The sequence below is a fragment of the Musca autumnalis genome, unplaced genomic scaffold, assembly GCF_047663935.1.
Source record: "Musca autumnalis isolate F117 unplaced genomic scaffold, ASM4766393v1 scaffold_3, whole genome shotgun sequence".
Classification (NCBI taxonomy): Eukaryota; Metazoa; Arthropoda; class Insecta; order Diptera; family Muscidae; genus Musca; species Musca autumnalis.
This window is the reverse complement of record NW_027411866.1, coordinates 15,472,676-15,498,690: the sequence shown is the minus strand read 5'-3', so window position 1 is coordinate 15,498,690 and position 26,015 is coordinate 15,472,676. Positions and strand designations below refer to the sequence as shown.

At 32.3% G+C, this 26,015-nt stretch overlaps 1 protein-coding gene across 1 annotated transcript; it reads left to right on the top strand.

Moving 5' to 3' along the window:
- The first annotated feature begins 1,874 nt into the window (after positions 1–1,874).
- LOC141397094 (uncharacterized) lies at positions 1,875–18,549 on the top strand. The gene is made up of 8 exons (XM_073973011.1): positions 1,875–2,802; positions 2,964–3,007; positions 9,987–11,483; positions 15,706–15,792; positions 15,866–16,247; positions 16,484–16,626; positions 17,506–17,646; positions 17,730–18,549. The coding sequence occupies exons 1-8, from the start codon at positions 2,003–2,005 to the stop codon at positions 18,320–18,322; spliced, it is 3,687 nt and encodes a 1,228-aa protein (XP_073829112.1). The 5' UTR covers positions 1,875–2,002; the 3' UTR covers positions 18,323–18,549.
- The last annotated feature ends 7,466 nt before the right edge of the window (positions 18,550–26,015 follow it).

Genomic DNA, 26,015 nt, shown 5'->3' with positions numbered 1-26,015 from the left:
ATTTCGTCAATATTACAGGTTTTGTCGTCAGTTGTTCCATACAGGTGTCAAGTAGTTTCTCCATAACCCCTGAAGATGCAATTTTATAATTGCGAAATATTGGGATAAATACCGAATAAAAATATACTGACCTCAAGCTCGAAGATAATTTTATTTTTATTAATTGGATAAAAAGGTCGAAAAACATAACAAAGTTATCAATATTTATTATAACGAAGTCTCAACGATAAAATCTTTTTTTTTTTCATTTGTTAGTACTATACACAATTAATACGATATATGGATAATTTTAGGATAATTTTCCAAATAAAGATGTAAAGTTCTATATTGTCGTATATTTTTGATGATTAATTCAATTTACAACAACTTGTTTTGAAAATTCATGTTCGATCAGCTGCGCATATGCATCTACCTTGATCATTGTGATATGTTTGAAATCAACAAAAAATAAGTGTAAACACGGGGGTGTATTTCAGGATTTCGTGAAATCCAGTGGATTTTGGAACGCAAGTGTAAACTTGGCATTAGAAAATTCTTTGTTATTCTCTTTTAAGTTTTCATTGAGCACCACACCATGGTACAAATACACAGGTAGCCGCATCGGCAATTGTTGGCAACATAAGATGTCAAAATTTGACATCAATTCAATGCAATTGACACATTTGGTCTGTTCCTTTACTTTTGAAAATGGTAAAACCGGCAAAAGTAGTAAAAGTTGTAAACTGCTCACATATGGATTGTATGGTGTCAGAAGTAAAGGAACACTTTTCGAGTAAAAAGTGGCAAAACTTGAAGATTCTTGCACGTAAAGGAACAGAGCTATTATGTTACCATCAGCTGGCATGATAATGCTACCTGTATTATTGTACCATGCACCACACACCATGGTACAATAATACAGGTAGCATTATCATGCCAGCTGATGGTAACATAATGTGTCAAGTGCATTGAATTGATGTCAAATTTTGACACCTTATGTTACCAACAATTGCTGATGCGGCTACCTGTGTATTTGTACCATGCCACACACATATTTTGATAGTTACGAATTTAAACACAAAGAATAATTTCAGATTACAGAACCTGGTGTACAGAGTTTCACCCTCTTCACATAAGCTGCCTTGCCTGCTTACCTTGCTTACTTCTGATAAAAGAATAAAAAAGAAAAGGGCAACCCAGTTTGAAATTTCCTCGGCCTTCTTTATTCTTTTATTTTTATTATGTCAAAAATGAAGAAGGAAAGCAAGGCAATTAGGCATAGCAGCTTATGTACGCAGGCCTTAAGACTTTATTAAATAAAATCAATTGTTTTTTTCTCCTGTGGACTACTTGTGCAAAATAGTCCCGGTCCACACTAGAGTGAATTTCATTAAAAAATTTCATGAAATTGGGTGTTCTTAGACTGATTTCTCCACTACAGCAATTTCATGATTTTACTCTTCCATGGAACTCGATCTATAGACGCATAATTTCGTGCCAAAATTTCAATGAAATTACTCTAGTGTGGCCCGGGACATATCAACAAAAGCATAGACATTTCCGCCATTTTTATTTCCAAAACAATGGTGATGGCAAATTAACGATAATATCGATAGCTCTCGATTTGATGAAATATCGAAAATATCTAATGTTGGGAATATCGAAGGTTTGCCAGCTCTACTGCACACACTCTGCTGTCACATTTTTTAATTTCTAGAACCCTAATATTTGTTTACACTCTTATCACTATTGTCCCTTTTGTTTTGATTCCTCAACTTTATCGTCTTTGCCACTTCCAACTCATTTGTTCCATTTCTTTTAGAATGTTCTTTCCCGTTCGTTTTGGCAGATAGCTTTTTGCAAACGAATTGTTCCACTTGTACAGACAGTGAAAACATGGATTGAACCACACATTGAATAAAGTCCCCTCAAACATTTTCTGAGAAAAAAATAAAAATAAGAAAATAAATATAAAGTGAAAAGAAATTGGAAATTTGTGGTGATTGCCTTAAATGGCCATAGAATGGAGGATCAATTGTCTGAACTGGAAGCATGTCGTATATGTGTAAAATGTTATCGTATTGCAGAGATGGACTTCTTAGCATTATTCCAAGACAATGAAGAGTTTCAAAAGGAGCTAGACTTCATAAAGGGTGAAATAAAACAATGGAAGTTGAAAATTGAGCAGGACGATGGTCTTCCGCAGAGGATTTGTGCGGATTGTTTTGCTAAGTTTTGCAGCATTGAGTCATTTCGCAAAGAATGCGAAGCGGCTCAGGAAAAACTATTGCAATCTATACTCAATGCTGACAAGGAAGAACAGCAGAACCAGAACCATCCAATGTTAAATTCAACGCCTGTAAATGATGTTATACTCAGTGATTATCAGGTGTTTGAGCCGCAATTTGAAAGTTTCGATAATTCACCCACCCCGCTCATGGACAGCTCGGCCACATTGCTGGACAACAATTTGATAACAACAGAAACGGATGGTAATGATATGGGTTTCTTGCCATCATCTCAGAATCTCTTTACTTTTGAGTCAACCGAGCCACCCACAACGGGAACACTGCCACTAGATACAGAGACTGAAAATGAAAATCCCACAATAATGGATGAACTTATGGATGTACAATCTGCTGTTGATGCTGGTAATAGTAGCAGGGAGGAAGATAAACCAGATCTCGAAGATATTTTGCGTAGCAGTATCATACCAACCACCTCTCAGCATCATATTACATTGATGGCTAGTGTAAAAACCCCTTCATTGAATGTAACGACATTCCAGATACACGTCATGCCAATCATTCAATCCAAACTAATGTAATTTGAGATATCGTTATCTTTTTTTGTTTAACTTGTTCTCCATATGCGAAATTATTTCCAGAACTCTATACCTTCTAGACCAAATACGAACTTATCCAACGTATAGTTTTATTACAACTGAGTAGAATTAATTGCAAATTAATTTATCTTTCAAAAAGAACAAATAAACAAAACACAAACGTCAAACGGGAAGTAGAAGTGAGTGAGTGTTTAGAAGCAGAAAGAAGAGGAATGCGAAACATAACATATGACGGTATTGTAGATCTGGCAAAAAATCGATGGTGCACTGTCGATAGTATCTTCTTTTTCTTCTTTCATTATGATCTGTTCCAGAACTGCAAGAATCTACTAATTTTTACTATTTTTCGATAACATATTTGTTCGATTAAGAACAATTTTTTTATTGTATAAAATGTTGTAGATTGTTGCAGGTTCTGAAACAGGGGCCTTATTACCCCAGCAAAAAATTTTGGAAGTAGTGCAATGCAGAGTTATGATTTCAATACATCTTTCGACGCAGTCCACACGGAGTTATGAAAATGCACTGCGCTCGATACATTTTGGAAGCACTCGCTTAAAGATCCGTAGCCAAGCAAGCCAATTTTTTGATCCCTACAGTCGCAGTCTTTTGTTTTGAACACAAGAAAGAGTGTTATGCTTGGTTTACATTTGCGAAATCCACTCGATTCCAACTGTCAAATCCATAGGATAAACGTCAAATGAAATCCAATGGATTTCAGATGAGATTTAATTTGACGTTTGAGCTATGGAATTGACAGTTGAGATCGAGTGGATTTCGTAAATGTAAACTTAGCATTAAAATTCTAAGAATTTGTTTTATAAAAAATAAACTAAACTAAACAAACTAAAGTTATGAACATTGCTGTAATTCACGATACGCAAATTATTTTTGAAGTGGAGAAGTAGCTGCGCGCTCTCTTGTAAAATTCATAGGTGAATTCATAGGAAAAGATGTACTCCAGCGGCAATTGTTCTAGTGATTTAACTGCATCCGCGGATGCCAACTTTTTGCTGGGTACGGTATTCGATTCTATCGAGTATCTGCGCGTGAATGAAAAAAATCGAACTAAGGAAACCTATTCGCGCCACCCGTACATTTACTAAAGCTGTGTTCCTTTACTTACCTGAGGTTACCATTTTTACCATTTTTTACCGTTTTTAACCTGCAAAGCGTTCCTTAACCCCGAAAAGTGGCAAAACTGGAAGCAATTTTTAAGAGAGTGAGAGTGGAGAGATTGCGAAAATGGCTTTCTCTTGTACCACAGGCTACCAGCAAAATTTCTGCAGGTAAAAAATGGCAGAACTGATTTTTCGAGTTTTGTTTGACGATTATTTCACAATGAAAAAGAAAATGGACGAAAAACAGAAGAAAAAGTCGAACGCTGACAAAACTAAATTAAAAACTGTGAAATAAAAGACGAAAATTGATTTTTTTATGTTTCTTTTTGACATTGCTGCCAGATCTACCATTTTTCCGTTCCTTTACTTTTCTGGTAAAAATGTTCATGAGAGAGCAATTTTGAGCACTTTTGACACTTTTCTCTTTTACCACCCTTACCATTAAAAAAGTAAAGGAACAAAGCTTAAGGTAGATGCATAAGTAATCCGTTATAACAATGTCAAAAAGTTTTATAATAAATCATTTCGTAAATTTTTCTAGCACATCTTCATTCCGAAATTATTTACCAAAGTATTGTTCAAAGAATTCAACTAAATAAAAATTTCTGTAGTCTTGTGCCAGACTATGAAAATTTTCATGAAAATGTTTTGTGGTTATGGGTAAGAAGGGAGAAAGGGGGCTCCTTCACCGCCGCTCTCACCTAAAAGCTAAAATATTTTCATGTCTTATTTTCAGTGTCTGGCACAAGAGTTAGTTCCGGTCAATGAAATTTTGACATGAAATTTTGCGTTTTTTTGGGAAAACACATAAGCTGTATTATTTTACTTACCTGAAGTTACCATTTTTACCATTTGTAACCTGCAAAGCGCTTCTTAACCCCAAAAGTGGTAAAACTGGCAGCAATTTTTAAGAGAGGGAGAGAGGAGATATCACACATGTCTTTCTCTTCTACCACAGGCTACCAGACAAATTACTGCATGTAAAAAGTGGTAGAAGTGATTTTCGACATTTGTTTGACGATTATTCCACAATGAAGAAAAAAATGAACGAAAAACAGAAGAAAAAGGTGAACGCTGACGAAAACGAAATTAAAAACTGTGAAATAAAAGAAGAAATTTGAATTTTTATGTTTCTTTTTGACATTGCTACCAGATCTACCATTTTTTCGTTCCTACTTTTCTGGTAAAACTGGTCATGAGAGAGCAATTTTGACAGTTTTCTCTTTTACCGCTTTTACCATTAAAAAAGTAATTCCCAGTCCACACTAGCGTAAATTTCATTAAAAAATTTCATGAAATTAGGTGTTCTTAAATCGAATTCCCCACAACAGCACTTTTGTGATTTTACTCTACTATGGAGGTCGATCTAGAGACGCATAATTTCATGCAATTTTTTCTATGAAATCACTCTAGTGTGGACCAGGACTATAGGAACAAAGCTATAATTTCAAGAACTAGTGTATACGCTTTCATGAATATGAAACACTCAGACTGTTTTATTTTTCATTTACCTTTACTTTCATGGACAAAATTTCAGCGAAATTACTCTTAGTGTGGACCTGGTCTAACCGAAAAATTGTACGTGTGACTACGGTCTAAAGCCTGGTACACACGGTCAGTTGTGACTGACAGCTTTGCTCGAATAATCGGTTGTTTGCCGGTGTGGCCGTTCATTTTTTACAGTCATCAGGCAACCACAAAATGTTTTGGTGTTGCTGGACAGTTTGAAAGTTATCGATATTTCGGAAAAATCGACAGTCAAAACTGATCGTGTGTACCCCGCTTAAGGCTGTTTCTACACGGACTGTATTTTACATAGCGACTGTAATGTCAAGTTTACACTTGCGCTCCAAAATCCACTGGATTTTACGAAATCCTGAAATACACCCCGGTGTTTACACTTATTTTTTGTTGATTTCAAACATATCACAATGATAAAGGTAGATGCATATGCGCAGCTGATCGAACATGAATTTTCAAAACAATTTATTGTAAATTGATTTAATCATCAAATATATACAACAATATAGAACTTTACAACTTTATTTGGAAAATTATCTATATATCGTATTAATTGTGTATAGTACTAACAAATGAAAAAATAAAAAATTATTTTATCGTTGAGAAATCATAATAATAAATTTTGATAGATAAAAGTTTTGCTCAGAACCTGCAAAATATTAGTACTTGCTGTAGTTTTTCCATTTAGTGCTAAGAATGCGTTCCCGTACTCCGAAATCTAGCAAGACTTGCACTTCTCTTTGAACAAAAATAGCGCCGAATAACACCCTCTTCTCCTGTTTTCTGCCATAAAATTTTGGCCTACTAGAAACTACCAGCAAGCATGTTCATATGTTCATTGGTATCTAATATTATAGCTGATACGTTGATTTTGACATTTCTGCTGGAGTTTTTGAAATTTCCGTCACTTTTCCGTTCCCGTATTTTTTACGAAATTTGTATGGGGAAGCAATTTTTGACAATTCGGTCTATTTTCTAACATTACCATTAAAAAAGTACGGGAACACAATGAAAAATAGCATTGTAAAAATTTAATTTAATATTTTTTTCACATTGTTTACTAATTTTGATATTAACATTTTTTGTTCCAGCAATTCGCACATCTACCGTGTTTATTGTGATACGTGAAAAGTGTTGCAACTTTTGGTACTTTTTTAGGCAGAAGCAAGGTTGTATATCATGTGTACTGTGATTTCGATGTTGATTTCGCTGAAATCACGAAATGAGATGATTTCATTTTTGTGCCAAGTTTACACTTGCGCTCCAAAATCCACTGGATTTCACGAAATCCTGAAATACACCCCGGTGTTTACACTTATTTTTTTGTTGATTTCAAACATATCACAATGATAAAGGTAGATGCATATGCGCAGCTGATCGAACATGAATTTTCAAAACAATTTATTGTAAATTGATTTAATCGTCAAAAATATACGACAATATAGAACTTTACAACTTTATTTGGAAAATTATCGTAAAATTATCTATATATCGTATTAATTGTGTATAGTACTAACAAATGAAAAAATAAAAAAATATTTTATCGTTGAGACATCATAATAATAAATTTTGATAGATAAAAGTTTTGCTAAGAACCTGCACTTGCGCTTCTCTTTAAACAAAAATAGCGCCGAATAACTCCCTCTTCTCCTGTTTTCTGCCATAAAATTTTGGCCTAGTAGAAACTAGCAGCAAGCGTGTTCATATGTTAATTGGTATCTAATATTATAGCTGATACGTTGATTTTGACATTTCTGCTGGAGTTTTTGCAATTTCCGTCATTTTTCCGTTCCCGTATTTTTTAAGAAATTTGTATGGGGAAGCAATTTTTGACAACTCGGTCTTTTTTCTAACATTACCATTAAAAAAGTACGGGAACACAATGAAAAATAGCATTGTTACAATGTAATTTAATATTTTTTCACATTGTTTACAAATTTTGATATTAACATTTTTTTGTTTCAGCAATTCGCACATCTACCTTGTTTATTGTGATACGTGAAAAGTGTTGCAACTTTTGGTACTTTTTTAGGCAAAAGCAAGGTTGTATATCATGTGTACTGTGATTTCGATGTTGATTTCGCTGAAATCACGAAATGAGATGATTTCATTTTTGTATGCGAAATCATGATAAATTTTGCTTGATTCCGCGCGAAATCACGAAACGCCTTCGAAATCACGAAACGACGCCGAATGTAAACCAAGCATTACTGTTTACAGATCATAATTTTGTACACATGGTGTGAAACATAGAGAAATTTCAATGCATCAAAGTGATATGGCAATACACATGTACATTTTATGAATAGAACGGGCTCTATTCTCTTCTCAACAACAAAAGGAAAACAGCCGTTTTGTTTGTACGCAATATAAATAACGAAAACAACAGAAAACGAATAAAAAATAAAATTGTGCCGTGCAGAAGGAATTACATATGGGCGAAAAAAGATGACAGATGCTATGCATAAATATAAATACATTACAGCTGGCAAAAAATCGATGGCACTAACGAAAATATGGATTATTTTTTTAAAAATTCAATATCGATAGATAGTTTTGTCTATCGATATTATCAGATTAAAAATTCCTAACCTAAAATTCATAAAAATAAATAGAAATTTCGCGTTTTTCGTTTTGTGGACGTGAGAAAGTAAGTCCGTATTAACACGTACACATTTTTCGGAAAAGTAAACTGTATTTTTGGTATTATTTTTGTCTTATGCTAGACTATGAAAATTTTTATTAGAAAATTCTTTGTTATTTTCTTTTAAATTTTTATTGAGGTCCACACACATGTGTATATTATTCCATTGCTTTTCATTGATTTGAGAGTTACGAATTTAAACACAAAGAATAATTTCAGATTATGGGTACTTTACACGATATGTTTTTTACATATGAGTTGTCACTTTGCATATACATTTTGTATGGCAGAAGTGACAACTCATATGTAAAAAACATACCGTGTAAAGTACCCCTTACAGAACCTGGTGTACAGAGTTTCACCCTCTTCACACCTCTTACCTATAAGACTTACCTGGCATAAGACTTTATTAAAGGGTTGTTTACACCATCTATCAATGTCGTATGAGATGTCAAATTTTCTACCTGCGAATGTTGTACACATAGTGTGACCACTATGAAAATTTTCATCTATCAAAATGATTTGGCAACTCATATGTAAATTTTTCATTTAGGGAGCGCTCTATTTGATACGGCATTCTCGTATGTAAACATAAATTTATCAGTTGTTTTCTGGCATTCTCAAAAAAAAAAAAATGAAAAACAAAATCTTTTAAAAAAGAAAATGGAAAGTTATGTATATTTAAGTATTTAGAAAAGTAAATAAAGGGTGTTTATAATGTTATTTTCAGATCGATTGGTCGAAAGGAGCAGTGTTGGAAATTATTGCTTTGTGGCAAAACATGAATGCCTCTATAAACCCAAAAACCTATTCTACCACAACAAACATGCTAGATATTAATTTTCCTTCAACCAAAATTAAAAATTTGCGCAAATTTGTAACTCAACAATAAATGTAAACAATGACAAAAACAGCTGTTTTTATATTTATAGGTTATGTCATACGAAAATAACACTTGTAGGTATGAACGCACAAATTGAAAGTTGTATGGATGACGTCAATTTTGACAAACATAGAGAATGTCGAATGGGTGAAAGAAATGACAGCTCATATGACATTGATAGATGGTGTAAACAGCCCTTAAATAAAATCAATTGTTTTTTTCTCCTGTGAACTACTTGTGCAAAATATCAACAAAAGCATAGACATTTCCGCCATTTTTATTTCCAAAACATGGCAAAACTACCAGGTAGTGGTATCACACCAGCTGATCGAATATGAAAAGTCAAATCCCTTTATAAAAAAAATTATTTTTGTTGTAATTTCCCCAACAACATAAAGAAACTTTTGACATACCATATTCAAAATTTTACGATGCCACTACCTGGGTAATTGTGCCATGTTCCAAAACAATAGCTCTGTTCCAGAACTAAAAAGTTTTTACAATTTTTACCACTTTTACACATTTTACGTTCCCGTATACAAAATTTATATGAAAATCGTTTACGACTTTTACAACTTTTACCACTTTATAAAGTACGGGAACAGGCCAAATGATGATGACAAATTAACGATAATATCGATAGCTGTCGATTTGATGAAATGAAATATCGAAAATATCTAATGTTGGGAATATCAAAGGTTTGCCAGCTCTACTGCACACACTCTGCTGTCACATTTTTTAATTTCTAGAACCCTAATATTTGTTTACACTCTTATCACTATTGTCCCTTTTGTTTTGATTCCTCAACTTTATCGTCTTTGCCACTTCCAACTCATTTGTTCCATTTCTTTTAGAATGTTCTTTCCCGTTCGTTTTGGCAGATAGTTTTTTGCAAACGAATTGTTCCACTTGTACAGACAGTGAAAACATGGATTGAACCACACATTGAATAAAGTCCCCTCAAACATTTTCTGAGAAAAAAATAAAAATAAGAAAATAAATATAAAGTGAAAAGAAATTGGAAATTTGTGGTGATTGCCTTAAATGGCCATAGAATGGAGGATCAATTGTCTGAACTGGAAGCATGTCGTATATGTGTAAAATGTTATCGTATTGCAGAGATGGACTTCTTAGCATTATTCCAAGACAATGAAGAGTTTCAAAAGGAGCTAGACTTCATAAAGGGTGAAATAAAACAATGGAAGTTGAAAATTGAGCAGGACGATGGTCTTCCGCAGAGGATTTGTGCGGATTGTTTTGCTAAGTTTTGCAGCATTGAGTCATTTCGCAAAGAATGCGAAGCGGCTCAGGAAAAACTATTGCAATCTATACTCAATGCTGACAAGGAAGAACAGCAGAACCAGAACCATCCAATGTTAAATTCAACGCCTGTAAATGATGTTATACTCAGTGATTATCAGGTGTTTGAGCCGCAATTTGAAAGTTTCGATAATTCACCCACCCCGCTCATGGACAGCTCGGCCACATTGCTGGACAACAATTTGATAACAACAGAAACGGATGGTAATGATATGGGTTTCTTGCCATCATCTCAGAATCTCTTTACTTTTGAGTCAACCGAGCCACCCACAACGGGAACACTGCCACTAGATACAGAGACTGAAAATGAAAATCCCACAATAATGGATGAACTTATGGATGTACAATCTGCTGTTGATGCTGGTAATAGTAGCAGGGAGGAAGATAAACCAGATCTCGAAGATATTTTGCGTAGCAGTATCATACCAACCACCTCTCAGCATCATCAGCAACAACAACAAAAACGTGCTAAATTAACTATAGTAACAACAAGGACCACACCAACAAGAACAAATGTACTGAATATTGTTGGAGGAAATACAAAGACTGATGTTAATAGAACTGGAAAGGCGGCGACAGCGATGGCCACCAGAAAAACCTCACCAATGAACAGCAGTGAAGATGCCACAAATACTTCCGATAACGAATGTGATGATGCTAATATCAATAAACGTTTAGAAGGCTTGCAATATACATGCCATTATTGCTATTGTCCCGACGAGGGACCCATCGATCATCTTATCTTTGCCAATGAAGATGCTTTGTCACAACATTTCTTTGATATTCATGATCCAAATCGTCCATACACCTGTCAACACTGCAACAATTCATATAAAACCCAAAGATTACGTGATAATCATGTGCGCCTTAATCATGAGCAAAATACTTCTAAATGTACGTTTTGTCATAAGAATTTGCGTGGTACCATCGATATGCATCAGAGCCATTGTCAGTATATTGGTGATTGGGAATGTGACGTATGTAAGGAGAAATTTTATAATATTCCTCTACATCGTTTTCGTTTGCACCAGAGGCAACATGATCGCGGTAGGAATTTGAAATGTTCCGTTTGTCATCGTTCGTTTATGCGCAAGGCTAATTTGGACGCACACGAGAAAATGCATAAAAATTTGATCAAGTCACAATGGCATTGCAGTCCATGTAAGATAAGTAAGTAGATATGGTAATTTGAGCTATGGAATGGGTGATTAGTCATAGAGTGACGGATGGGAATGTAGATTATGTTAGGGTGTCAGTCTAAAGGGTGGCATATATGAAGAAAGTGCTAAATGACCCTCAGGGTCGTCTACTGTATGCCCGTTAGGGTTGCACACTTTATAGTAGATGACACTTAGGGCCTTCTACTGCATAGTAGCTGGCCCTTAAGGTCGTCTACTGTGTAGTAGATGACACTTAGGGTCGTCTACTGTGTAGTATTTGACCCTTAGGGTCGACAGCGATGGTCGTCTACTGTGTAGTAGATGGCCCTTAGGGTCGTCTACTATGTAGTAGATGGCCCTTAGGGTCGTCTACTATGTAGTAGATGGCCCTTAGGGTCGTCTACTGTGTAGTAGATGGCCCTTGGGGTCGTCTACTGTGTAGTAGACGATTTTGACAAAATCGTTTTTGAGGATTATAGATTTTGTCAAAATCGTTTTTGAAGTATACCTATATGTTTCAGAATATTGCTCAGGATTTAGAAAAGATGTGCAAACACGAAAAGTAGAAAAGTTGGACAGCTGAATTTGTCCACTTTCCTCAAATGAAACTGGTTCATATTGCTTAATTGTGAAAATTTTGAAATATCGACCTATGACCAAATATCTTCATATATTGGATGGACCCATTGAGGGGCCTCCTAGTCGAAATCTGTGGGGGTAGGAATATTTGGCGTATGCAGCTATTTAGAGCATTAGGTTGGCTACCAGAAAGTGCTGATAACTAATCATTTGATTGTAGAAAGTTAAACAAAATCGACCGATTATGAAATGCCTTCCTTAATATATGGGATGGACCTATTGAGGGCCCTCCTAGGCGAAATCTGTGGAGGTAGGAATATTTGGCGTATGCAGCTATTTAGAGGATTGGGTCGGCTACCAGAAAGTGCTGACAACTAATCATTTGATTGTAGAAAGTTAAACAAAATCGACCGATTATGAAATGCATTCCTTAATATATGGGATGGACCCATTGAGGGGCCTCCTAGCCGAAATCTGTGGGGGGTAGGAATATTTGGCGTATGCAGCTATTTAGAGGATTGGGTCGGCTACTAGAAAGTGCTGATAGCTAATCATTTGATTGTAGAAAGTTAAACAAAATCGACCGATTATGAAATGCCTTCATGTATGGGATGGACCCATTGAGGGGCCTCCTAGGCGAAATCTGTGGGGGGTAGGAATATTTGGCGTATGCAGCTATTTAGAGGATTGGGTCGGCTACCAGAAAGTGCTGATAACTAATCATTTGATTGTAGAAAGTTAAACAAAATCGACCGATTACGAAATGCCTTCATATATGGGATGGACCCATTGAGGGGCCTCCTAGGCGAAATCTGTGGGGGGTAGAAATATTTGGCGTATGCAGCTATTTAGAGCATTAGGTTGGCTACCAGAAAGTGCTGAAAACTAATCATTTGATTGTAGAAAGTTAAACAAAATCGACCGATTATGAAATGCCTTCCTTAATATATGGGATGGACCCATTGTGGGGCCTCCTAGCCTCCTAGATGACCCTTAGGGTCGTCTACGGTGTAGTAGATGGCCCTTAGGGTCGTCTACTGTGTGGTAGATGGTCTTTAGGGTCGTCTACTGTGTAGTAGATGGCCCTTAGGGTCGTCTACTGTGTAGTAGATGGCCCTTAGGGTCGTCTACTGTGTAGTAGATGGCCCTTAGGGTCGTCTACTGTGTAGTAGATGGCCCTTAGGGTCGTCTACTGTGTAGTAGATGGCCCTTAGGTTCGTCTACTGTGTAGTAGATGGCCCCTAGGGTCGTCTACTGTGTAGTAGATGGCCCTTAGGGTCGTCTACTGTGTAGTAGATGGCCCTTAGGGTCGTCTACTGTGTAGTAGATGGCCCTTAGGGTCGTCTACTGTGTAGTAGATGGCCCTTAGGGTCGTCTACTGTGTAGTAAATGGCGCATACTTCAGTTCAGTTGTGTAGTAGATGGCCCTTAGGGTCGTCTACTGTGTGGTAGATGGTCCTTATGGTCGTCTACTGTGTAGTAGATGGTCCTTAGGGTCGTCCACTGTGCAGTAAATGGCGCTTACTTCAGTTCAGTTGTGTAGTAGATAGCCCTTAGGGTCGTCTACTGTGTGGTAGATGGTCCTTAGGGTCGTCTACAGTGTAGTAGATGGCCCTTAGGGTCGTATACTGTGTAGTAGATGGCCCTTGGGGTCGTCTACTGTGTAGTATATGACCCTGAGGGTCGTCTACTGTGTAGTATATGACCCTGAGGGTCGTCTGCTGTGTAGTAGATGACCCTGAGGGTCGCCTACGATGTAGTAGGTGACGCTTACTTCAGTTCAGTTGTGTAGTAGATGGCCCTTAGGGTCGTCTACTGTGTAGTAAATGGCGCTTACTTCAGTTCAGTTGTGTAGTAGATGGCCCTTAGGGTCGTCTACTGTGTAGTAGATGGCCCTTAGGATCGTCTACTGTGTAGTAGATGGCCCTTAGGGTCGTCTATTGTGTAGTAGATGGCCCTTAGGGTCGTCTACTGTGTAGTAGATGGCCCTTAGGGTCGTCTACTGTGTAGTAGATGGCCCTTAGGGTCGTCTACTGTGTAGTAGATGGCCCTTAGGGTCGTCTACTGTGTAGTAGATGGCCCTTGTGGTCGTCTACTGTGTAGTAAATGGCGCTTACTTCAGTTCAGTTGTGTAGTAGATGGCCCTTAGGGTCGTCTGCCGTGTGGTAGATGGTCCTTAGGGTCGTCTACTGTGTAGTAGATGGCCCTTAGGGTCGTCTATTGTGTAGTAGGTGGCCCTTAGAGTCGTCTACTGTGTAGTAGATGGCCCTTAGGGTCGTCTACTGTGTAGTAGATGACCCTTGTGGTCGTCTACTGTGTAGTAAATGGCGCTTAGTTCAGTTCAGTTGTGTAGTATATGACCCTGAGGGTCGTCTACTCTGTAGTATATGACCCTGAGGGTCGTCTACTCTGTAGTATATGACCCTGAAGGTCGTCTACTCTGTAGTATATGACCCTGAGGGTCGTCTGCTGTGTAGTAGATGACCCTGAGGGTCGCCTACGCTGTAGTAGGTGACGCTGAGGGTGTTATGACCCTTAGGGTCGTCTAGATGACCCTTAGGGTCGTCCACTCTGTAGTAGATTACCCTGAGGGTCGTCTACTATGTAGTAGATGACTCTGAGGGACGTTTACTTTGTAGTAGATGACCCCGAGGGTCGTCTACTGTGTAGTAGCTGGCCCTTAGGGTCGTCTACTGTGTGTTATATGACCCTTAGGGTCGTCTACTCTGTAGTAGATGACCCTGAGGGTCGTCTACTGTGTAGTAGCTGGCCCTTAGGGTCGTCCACTCTGTAGTAGATTACCCTGAGGGTCGTCTACTATGTAGTAGATGACTCTGAGGGACGTTTACTTTGTAGTAGATGACCCTGAGGGTCGTCTACTGTGTAGTAGCTGGCCCTTAGGGTCGTCTACTGTGTGTTATATGACCCTTAGGGTCGTCTAGATGGCCCTTAGGGTCGTCTACTCTGTAGTAGATGACCCTGAGGGTCGTCTACTGTGTAGTAGCTGGCCTTTAGGGTCGTCTAGATGGTCCTTAGGGTCGTCTAATCTGTAGTAGATGACCCTTAGGGTCTTCTACAATGTAGTAGATGACTGTGAGGGTCGTCTACTATGTAGTAGATGACTGTGAGGGTCGTTTACTTTGTAGTAGATGACGCTTAGGGTCGTTTACTTTGTAGTTGATGACGCTTAGTGTCGTCTACTCTGTAGTAGATGACCCTTAGGGTCGTTTACTTTGTAGTAGATGACCCTGAGGGTCGTCTACTGTGTGGAAGCTGGCCCTTAGGGTCGTCTGCGGGATAGCAGATGACGCATAGTGGCATCTACTGCATCGTAGATGGTTCTTGCGGTCGTCTACTGCAAAGTAGATGACCATTAGGGTCCTCTACTGCATAGTAGATAGCCCTAGATGTCTATGTGTTTCCTAGATGTAGGCTAGATGTTTATGTTGTTCCTGTACTGTAGATGTTTTACCATAAGGGGTCTCTACGTTTGGTTAAAGATGAAATTAATCGGGTATTTACCCCATCTAAACCCATGGTACAGTCAACATTTGTATAAAGTTTTGCGCCATTTCTAGTAAAAGAATAAAAGACTAAGTACAATAAAGTTGTTCTTTCATTTACTAAGAATATGTCATTCTTATCTTTTTCAGATTTCTTAACAAATTATGATCTACGGCGTCACAACTATCAACATCATGATGATGAGACACCAGTAAAATGCAAGGAATGTAATCAAGGTAACTTAACCTAACAATCACATAATTGTTTCCACACTAACCCCCGTCTATTTGTTTATATTCCCCTAACTAGGATTCTCAAGTATTGCCTTCATGCAACGCCATATATCACAAATTCACAACAACAACAATAATAACTATAACTCCAAACCCATTAATACAACAGCTTCAACTTCACAAGCGTCGTCGGCGTCTAACACTCATCTATGTCTAAAATGTAATGTTTCATTTTCTACCTTGGATTCTTTACAATGGCACATGGAATTGAGTAATAAAAATAATGGCCAATGTTTATCACCTGACATTGTGCTCGATAGTAAAGAGCGTCGTCGTATACAAAAACAGGGAGTCTTCCCTTGTTTTGTATGTCCCAAACGTTTTCATCTCAGGTCTCAGCTAGATAAACATTTGAATACGCACGATGCACGTCTGAGGCCATATCAGTGTGAACAATGGTAAAATGAGCAATGATATCGTATGTGTTTTCTTTTTGTGGGACATTAGTTGCTTTTGCCTTATTTATTAATTTGTTTCTTTTCTTTTCTCACGCTCTTATACTTTTTGCCAACAAAATATCAATATTAAGTTTTGAAAATTTTAAGTAATTTTAATTTTTAAGGCTTTAGTAAAAATTATTTCAAGTTTCTCTTGTTCGGATTTAGTTTGAATAATTGTCTTAACGCTTTTTTAGTTATATAAGATGCCGTACTGCTCTGGAGTTGAAACAGCATGTGGATGTGGCCCATTTGAACATCAAAGCCTATCCGTGTGAGAAATGTGGCAAAAGTTTTGGCTATAAAAAGGATTTAAGTCACCATATGCTTTTCCATGCTGGTAAGTTGGGAAATATAGTCTTAATGAAATATTCTGAAGAACGGATGCCTAGTGGGGACATCTACTATAGGCTAGCCGTCCAATTGAGATGTATGCTTTAGAGTGTACACCACGTGGAGACATAATTTATAAAGACAATATCCAATAGGAACAACCATTACATCTTAGGTTCGCTATGGGGACCTGTACCCATACCCTAGATGCCGTCTACTGTGTAGTAGATGGCCCTTAGGGTCGTCTACTGTGTAGTAGATGGCCCTTAGAGTCGTCTACTGTGTAGTAGATGGCCCTTAGGGTCGTCTACTGTGTAGTAGATGGCCCTTAGAGTCGTCTACTGTGTAGTAGATGGCCCTTAGGGTCGTCTACTGTGTAGTAGATGGCCCTTAGGGTCGTCTACTGTGTAGTAGATGGCCCTTAGGGTCGTCTACTGTGTAGTAGATGGCCCTTAGGGTCGTCTACTGTATAGTTGATGGCCCTTAGGGTCGTCTACTGTGTAGTAGATGACCCTTAGGGTCGTCTACTGCGTAGTAGATGGCCCTTAGGGTCGTCTACTGCGTAGTAGATGGCCCTTAGGGTCGTCTACTGCGTAGTAGATGGCCCTTAGGGTCGTCTACTGCGTAGTAGATGGCCCTTAGACCTGTACTATACCCTAGATGCCCAATGGGTATATATACTATACCGTAGATGCCAAATAGGTACATCTACAATGTCGGAATGGGAATATAAACTGTACCGTATATGTCCAATGGAAACATCTACTATACCGTAGATGTCCAATAGGTACCTTTACTCTACCATAGATGTTACTATACCGTAGTTGCCCATCTACTCCACAGAAGTTTGGACTAAGTTGTTTCTTATTGTCATTCTTTCTTTCAGAGATAAATGTTCATTGCACGGAAGATGGTTGTGAATATGTTTGCAAAAATGAAAAGGCCCTAAATGACCACATACGTCACAAGCATCGTTTATTGCCCTGTGAATATTGTCGCGAGGAATTTACACGACAAAAATTAACAGGTAGGGTTACATGAGGGAAAAATACCAATCTTTCCATTTTAATGTTTCTGTATTATTTCTCTTGTTTTTTCTCTTGTTCTTAGTCCATCTACGTAATGTCCATAGAACTGAAATCGATATAGACTTGGCTGGAAATGCAGATAATTTTTATAAATCAAAATTACTCAATAATAATAATGATATTACACAAATCTCGTTTAATTTACTTAATACTCAAAACACCAAATCATCGCCATCGTCATCAACAACTACAACAATATCCTCATCAAATGCCATAACAAATGATGGTGGTGGTGGTGTTGGTATAAGCTTTTCATCGGCCTCAACTCATCATCATTCGCCAGCAAAAACCACAACAATTTCATCCAACATAAATATGATCACCACCTCAAGTGCAGGCACAACATCTCCCCTATCATCTCCCAATAGTTCTCATCGTCATGTTTTCATTACCGATCATAATTCAAATAATTTAACCTTGAATGGTTTCATTGCCAATACTTCGAATGATTTAAATTTAACTGTCAATCCTGCAGATTCCTCGAATAGCATGTATGTGGTAACCACGGCCACAGAAACTCCGGTGACATCCTCAATTAATGAAAGCGATAATAATTTGGATCAATATTTTATGGCCTCTCTAATGGATACTGAACAGGAGATAACGGTAACCTAAGCTAAGTAAACTAAGAAAAATTAAATCGTACTGAGAGAGAGATCACTTTTGGTCGCTCGCTCCTACCTTCCCTAACTAAAAAGATTTTCACAAACAAAAAATACACAAATTCTTCTTATTAAAATTATAGATTAGAAAAAAAAAACAACAATAGCAGAAACATTTGTAGAATTCAATAGCGAAAAAAAAAAAAAACTCAAAAATACTAAGAAAAATACTCAGAAGAAGAACGAAATCTAAATCAATAATTAATTAATTGCATGCATTAGTATTAAAACCATAACAAACAACCAAACAATGAATTAGAGATTCAAAATACCATAAATCAGCTGTCTCTAGGGCAAAGTACAAGACTTACTAAATATAACTAACTTTCCACAAATAATACTACTATATACATACTTATATATCTACATACTTAAGAACAAACTTATATCTCAAATTTCCACAATGAAAAATTAGACATTTTTCAAAACAAAGATTATGAAGTGTAACAAAGAAAAATAAGAAAACCAAAATTGAAAAGCAATCCAATTTTACTTTAAAACCTTTTGTGTGTATACCAAAAATCGAAAGGAAACTATTATTCTTTGTACAAAATTACCCATACATTCCCCCAATACCATTGCCACCCCCCCCAAAAATGTTCCCAAACCCATGATTGATATAAAGATATATTTAAACACATCATTTATATAGTGGAAAACCTTTTCCAATGCATTTCAATTTCCACTCACTATTGAGAATTTATATTTATTTTGAATAATCTAAAATGGAAAATACTTTTTTTTTTAAATAATAAAAACATTCCTTGGAACAAGTCCAGTTTAGGTTGTGTTTTTACCACAGATACTCGTTGCAATATATATAATTTTTTTCTTGTGTAAGTCTAAACTTCTCGGGATATGGGCCTTTAAAGTTCCGTAAGTACCCATAATTTTTATACAGTCAGCCTAGATCGGGGCGAATTGTATATAAAGGGAAAACACCTTATTGGGCCCTTCGCGTTTCTGATTCCTGGGATTGTACTGTATTTTGACATGAAGTTTTTTATCCACAAAACTACCTGAAGTAAAGTTACAATGATTTTGCCATGTACTAGAGAGTTCTAAACTATTGTCTTGGCTACAATTTTTGTCTTAGTGTTCTATCGAAAATCTCAATAGTTTGGCTGTTATATGTCAAAATATCAAAAAAAAAAAAAAAAAAAAAAAGAAACGTGGATAAAAAACTTCAAAATCGGGAGGCCCGTAGTGGACTTTTTGCTCAGTACAATCACTGGAATCAGAAACGCGAAAAGCCCAATAAGGTTTGCCCCCCCAAGTATGTTTGGAGGAGGAGCGCACGATAGCTTAATATTTTCACCAAACTTAGTTTAAGCTCGAATATAGGCCATATCGGCCCACCCCATAAAAGTTCAACATTTTTCGCTAAAATTGTGCACACGATAGCTCTCCAAGGGAGTAACCGATTTAATCAGGTTCGAATAAGGACTATGGAGCCCCATTGCGACAGTGCAAGTTCCGTACTGCGCACACAAAATTTGGGAAAAGTTTTAGGGGCGAGTACATACTTCCTCAGAAATTGGCCTGAAAGCTGTAAAAATCCCCTAAGGGCTGTGTAGTGGTTGGTGAACACGACAACTCTCAAACAAGATACTGCGTTAGTTCAAATTTTGCATATAGTAATATTTCTACCAGAGATAGATCAGGTTCGAATATGCACTATATCGGTCCACTGCTTTGGACACCTCCCACATAAAATGTCGTAAAAGTGCAGTTTAAGTCGTCCGCTCGAATAGCTTTAATTTTTTTTGTAACAGTTTTTACTCGGAACCCCTATTAGACGCTGACAAAACATGCGGCAAATTTATACTTCCTGAGAAAATGAGCTGAAAGTTGTAAGAAAAGCCCTAATGGGCGTATAGTGGCTGGTGAGCAAGATAACTCTCTAAGGGAGCAGCCGATTTGGTCCATACTTTGCCGATTGTAATATTTTTACCAGGCATAGATCAGGTTCGAATATGGACTATGCCGATACACTGCTTCGTGTACCTCCCACAATTATGGAAAGGTGCATTTTAAGTCCTTCTCTTGAATCGTTTTGATTTCTTTGCAATAGGTTGTACTCGGAACCCCCATTACTATGCTACAAGTTTTTTTCAGGGGCAAGTTCATACTTCCTGCGATAATGGCCTGAAAGCTGCAAAAAAAATCTTAAGCGGTGTGAAGTGGCTGATGAGCACGACAACTCTCGAACCGGATAAATATGAAATATAAAATATAAAATATAAAATATAAAATATAAAATATAAAATATAAAATATAAAATATAAAATATAAAATATAAAATATAAAATATAAAATATAAAATATAAAATATAAAATATAAAATATAAAATATAAAATATAAAATATAAAATATAAAATATAAAATATAAAATATAAAATATAAAATATAAAATATAAAATATAAAATATAAAATATAAAATATAAAATATAAAATATAAAATATAAAATATAAAATATAAAATATAAAATATAAAATATAAAATATAAAATATAAAATATAAAATATAAAATATAAAATATAAAATATAAAATATAAAATATAAAATATAAAATATAAAATATAAAATATAAAATATAAAATATAAAATATAAAATATAAAATATAAAATATAAAATATAAAATATAAAATATAAAATATAAAATATAAAATATAAAATATAAAATATAAAATATAAAATATAAAATATAAAATATAAAATATAAAATATAAAATATAAAATATAAAATATAAAATATAAAATATAAAATATAAAATATAAAATATAAAATATAAAATATAAAATATAAAATATAAAATATAAAATATAAAATATAAAATATAAAATATAAAATATAAAATATAAAATATAAAATATAAAATATAAAATATAAAATATAAAATATAAAATATAAAATATAAAATATAAAATATAAAATATAAAATATAAAATATAAAATATAAAATATAAAATATAAAATATAAAATATAAAATATAAAATATAAAATATAAAATATAAAATATAAAATATAAAATATAAAATATAAAATATAAAATATAAAATATAAAATATAAAATATAAAATATAAAATATAAAATATAAAATATAAAATATAAAATATAAAATATAAAATATAAAATATAAAATATAAAATATAAAATATAAAATATAAAATATAAAATATAAAATATAAAATATAAAATATAAAATATAAAATATAAAATATAAAATATAAAATATAAAATATAAAATATAAAATATAAAATATAAAATATAAAATATAAAATATAAAATATAAAATATAAAATATAAAATATAAAATATAAAATATAAAATATAAAATATAAAATATAAAATATAAAATATAAAATATAAAATATAAAATATAAAATATAAAATATAAAATATAAAATATAAAATATAAAATATAAAATATAAAATATAAAATATAAAATATAAAATATAAAATATAAAATATAAAATATAAAATATAAAATATAAAATATAAAATATAAAATATAAAATATAAAATATAAAATATAAAATATAAAATATAAAATATAAAATATAAAATATAAAATATAAAATATAAAATATAAAATATAAAATATAAAATATAAAATATAAAATATAAAATATAAAATATAAAATATAAAATATAAAATATAAAATATAAAATATAAAATATAAAATATAAAATATAAAATATAAAATATAAAATATAAAATATAAAATATAAAATATAAAATATAAAATATAAAATATAAAATATAAAATATAAAATATAAAGTATAAAATATAAAATATAAAATATAAAATATAAAATATAAAATATAAAATATAAAATATAAAATATAAAATATAAAATATAAAATATAAAATATAAAATATAAAATATAAAATATAAAATATAAAATATAAAATATAAAATATAAAATATAAAATATAAAATATAAAATATAAAATATAAAATATAAAATATATAATATAAAATATAAAATATAAAATATAAAATATAAAATATAAAATATAAAATATAAAATATAAAATATAAAATATAAAATATAAAATATAAAATATAAAATATAAAATATAAAATATAAAATATAAAATATAAAATATAAAATATAAAATATAAAATATAAAATATAAAATATAAAATATAAAATATAAAATATAAAATATAAAATATAAAATATAAAATATAAAATATAAAATATAAAATATAAAATATAAAATATAAAATATAAAATATAAAATATAAAATATAAAATATAAAATATAAAATATAAAATATAAAATATAAAATATAAAATATAAAATATAAAATATAAAATATAAAATATAAAATATAAAATATAAAATATAAAATATAAAATATAAAATATAAAATATAAAATATAAAATATAAAATATAAAATATAAAATATAAAATATAAAATATAAAATATAAAATATAAAATATAAAATATAAAATATAAAATATAAAATATAAAATATAAAATATAAAATATAAAATATAAAATATAAAATATAAAATATAAAATATAAAATATAAAATATAAAATATAAAATATAAAATATAAAATATAAAATATAAAATATAAAATATAAAATATAAAATATAAAATATAAAATATAAAATATAAAATATAAAATATAAAATATAAAATATAAAATATAAAATATAAAATATAAAATATAAAATATAAAATATAAAATATAAAATATAAAATATAAAATATAAAATATAAAATATAAAATATAAAATATAAAATATAAAATATAAAATATAAAATATAAAATATAAAATATAAAATATAAAATATAAAATATAAAATATAAAATATAAAATATAAAATATAAAATATAAAATATAAAATATAAAATATAAAATATAAAATATAAAATATAAAATATAAAATATAAAATATAAAATATAAAATATAAAATATAAAATATAAAATATAAAATATAAAATATAAAATATAAAATATAAAATATAAAATATAAAATATAAAATATAAAATATAAAATATAAAATATAAAATATAAAATATAAAATATAAAATATAAAATATAAAATATAAAATATAAAATATAAAATATAAAATATAAAATATAAAATATAAAATATAAAATATAAAATATAAAATATAAAATGTAAAATATAAAATATAAAATATAAAATATAAAATATAAAATATAAAATATAAAATATAAAATATAAAATATAAAATATAAAATATAAAATATAAAATGTAAAATATAAAATATAAAATATAAAATATAAAATATAAAATATAAAATATAAAATATAAAATATAAAATATAAAATATAAAATATAAAATATAAAATATAAAATGTAAAATATAAAATATAAAATATAAAATATAAAATATAAAATATAAAATATAAAATATTGATTCAATACTTCTGCGAATTTTAAAGTTCGAAGCTAGTGCTTATCGGCTCACTTTCGTTGCGGTACCTCCGCCACAAAAGTTCAAAAATATTCTTAAAAAGGACATGGTCCAAACTTTGGATCCCGTAATATTATGTCCAAACTTAAGTTTAAGTTTCAAAATGGGTTATACATATCGATCGATTCCTCCATAAAAGTTGAACATTTTTGTTTAGGTGAAGTTCAAGGTCTGTTGGAGAATCCTTTGGAAATTGTTAGAGAGGGTACTCCTGGTGATCCCGTTTACAGCGATATAAAATTTGTTTAAATAATAAACGTTTTTGAGGGCGGCCGGTCTTCCGCTGTATATCTAAAATCTCCCTTTAACACGTTCGTCTATGGACGGGGTCCAATACCGGCTATGCGGTTAAACCTCCCTTTAAAAATATAAAGTTTTTGTGGTTGGTCTTCGGCTGGAAATTTAAAACTTCCACCTATGGCCAGAGACCAACACAGGCTAGTTAGAATCGGGACCTTTTGTGTGTTTCAACGATGCCCATATTGTCTTGGTCGGCTCATGGTAGAACAAATATTGAAATATAGAAATAAATATATAAAATGTCGTATGGAATTTGACACTAACGTTACCACCCAGTTCAGTCAGCTGCGTATTGCTGTCTCCTTTTATTGTTCTACCATGCGGTCGGCTGTAAAAATATTAGAAAAAAATTCATAGACACGCATCTTTAAAGGTCCAGATCTCGGGATATACGGACTTCCACAAGAAACATTTTGTAGTCAGTACCCCAAGGGTAATCAGCCCGGTCATCAATTTTAATTCCCCGTGAGTTTTCTCTCTCTCTCTCTCTCTCTCCTTTAAGCTGCAACGGCAGAGAGACAAAACTCAGGGGTAGTTTACATTCATGATCGGGCTGTATGTGTGGTAAACACGTCAACATGATGCGCGTTCGTGTACTAAACTGGACTAAACCCCCATTCCTTCCTGTGAACATTTACAATTTTGTTTTCTCTTTATAAAACATCAATTGCATCATTGATATAATGATGACATTAAGAGCCCTTTATAAAATAAGAAGATTTTTTTCCTAATTGATTTAAATTCCTGTTATTCAATTATAATTGAAATTTAACATTTTGTATAAGCTTTTAAATTGTTAATTATATATGTATAAACATATTAAAATTTTTATTACATTTCTCCAATTGTTTATAACAAGACTTTGTTATTTGCATATTATTCTGTTTCTCATTTTAAGACTCTTCCAGGTAATGGAAGAAGTCTGCATGCGTATAAAAAAAGGCCCATAGAAGAATTATTTACGTTTTTAATTATTGGTTATTAATCGACCTTTTTAAAGATTTTTTTAATTAATAAGACGTCAAGGTCAAAAATCTTATTATATAAGAAAATAATTGTTTATATATATTACGAAGCGGGTCATATGAAAACATTGTATACTACAGATCTTAACTTCTACAGACATATATGAAGCAAAAGACTTTGATAAAGCTATAGAAGACTTTTTTTATATGGAGAACTTGCGTTCGCTATTAAAATTTGTATATGTTTCCAAGCCATTATATTGAAGTAAAAAAGGGATAAATATAAAAATCCTGTCTTAAGGTCTTATTAAAGAAAATTATTTAACTTTTATAAGTGTCTTCTCTGCTATATGTACGACATTTATAAGAGTCCTATATACAATAAATGGCACATCTGGGACAAATTTTATACACAATTCGTACACTTCAAAAAATCTCATTCAGTTAAACATTAAATTGTCGTTAATTAAACAAATGGTCGATGCCTTGCCCTTACGAATTGTCGATATTCTTCTGTATACAAAATAAAATTTTGTTCAAGAGTCTTTTTTGTTTAGGAATAATTTTGTAATAGACTTCTATACCACAGAAAAACTTTATATCACATTTATAAAAATGTTCTTTAAAACTGTAGTATCCAGTTATCCCCTTCTAGCAATTTAATAGTCCTTGCCATGCTCCCTAAAATGTCTATTATTTTTCCTATGCTTTCCTTTCTAACTTTACCTTTTACACCTCTAATAATTTATATTCTTGCCATACCTAACCATCTACCTTTCATTCCGCCAAATGCCTCTGCTACCTTCCTTTCCTTAACGTTCATTCCTTCAAATCCTCTCTTAACCAGCAAGCATTTTAAAAAATTATTATATAAGATTTAGAATATATACAG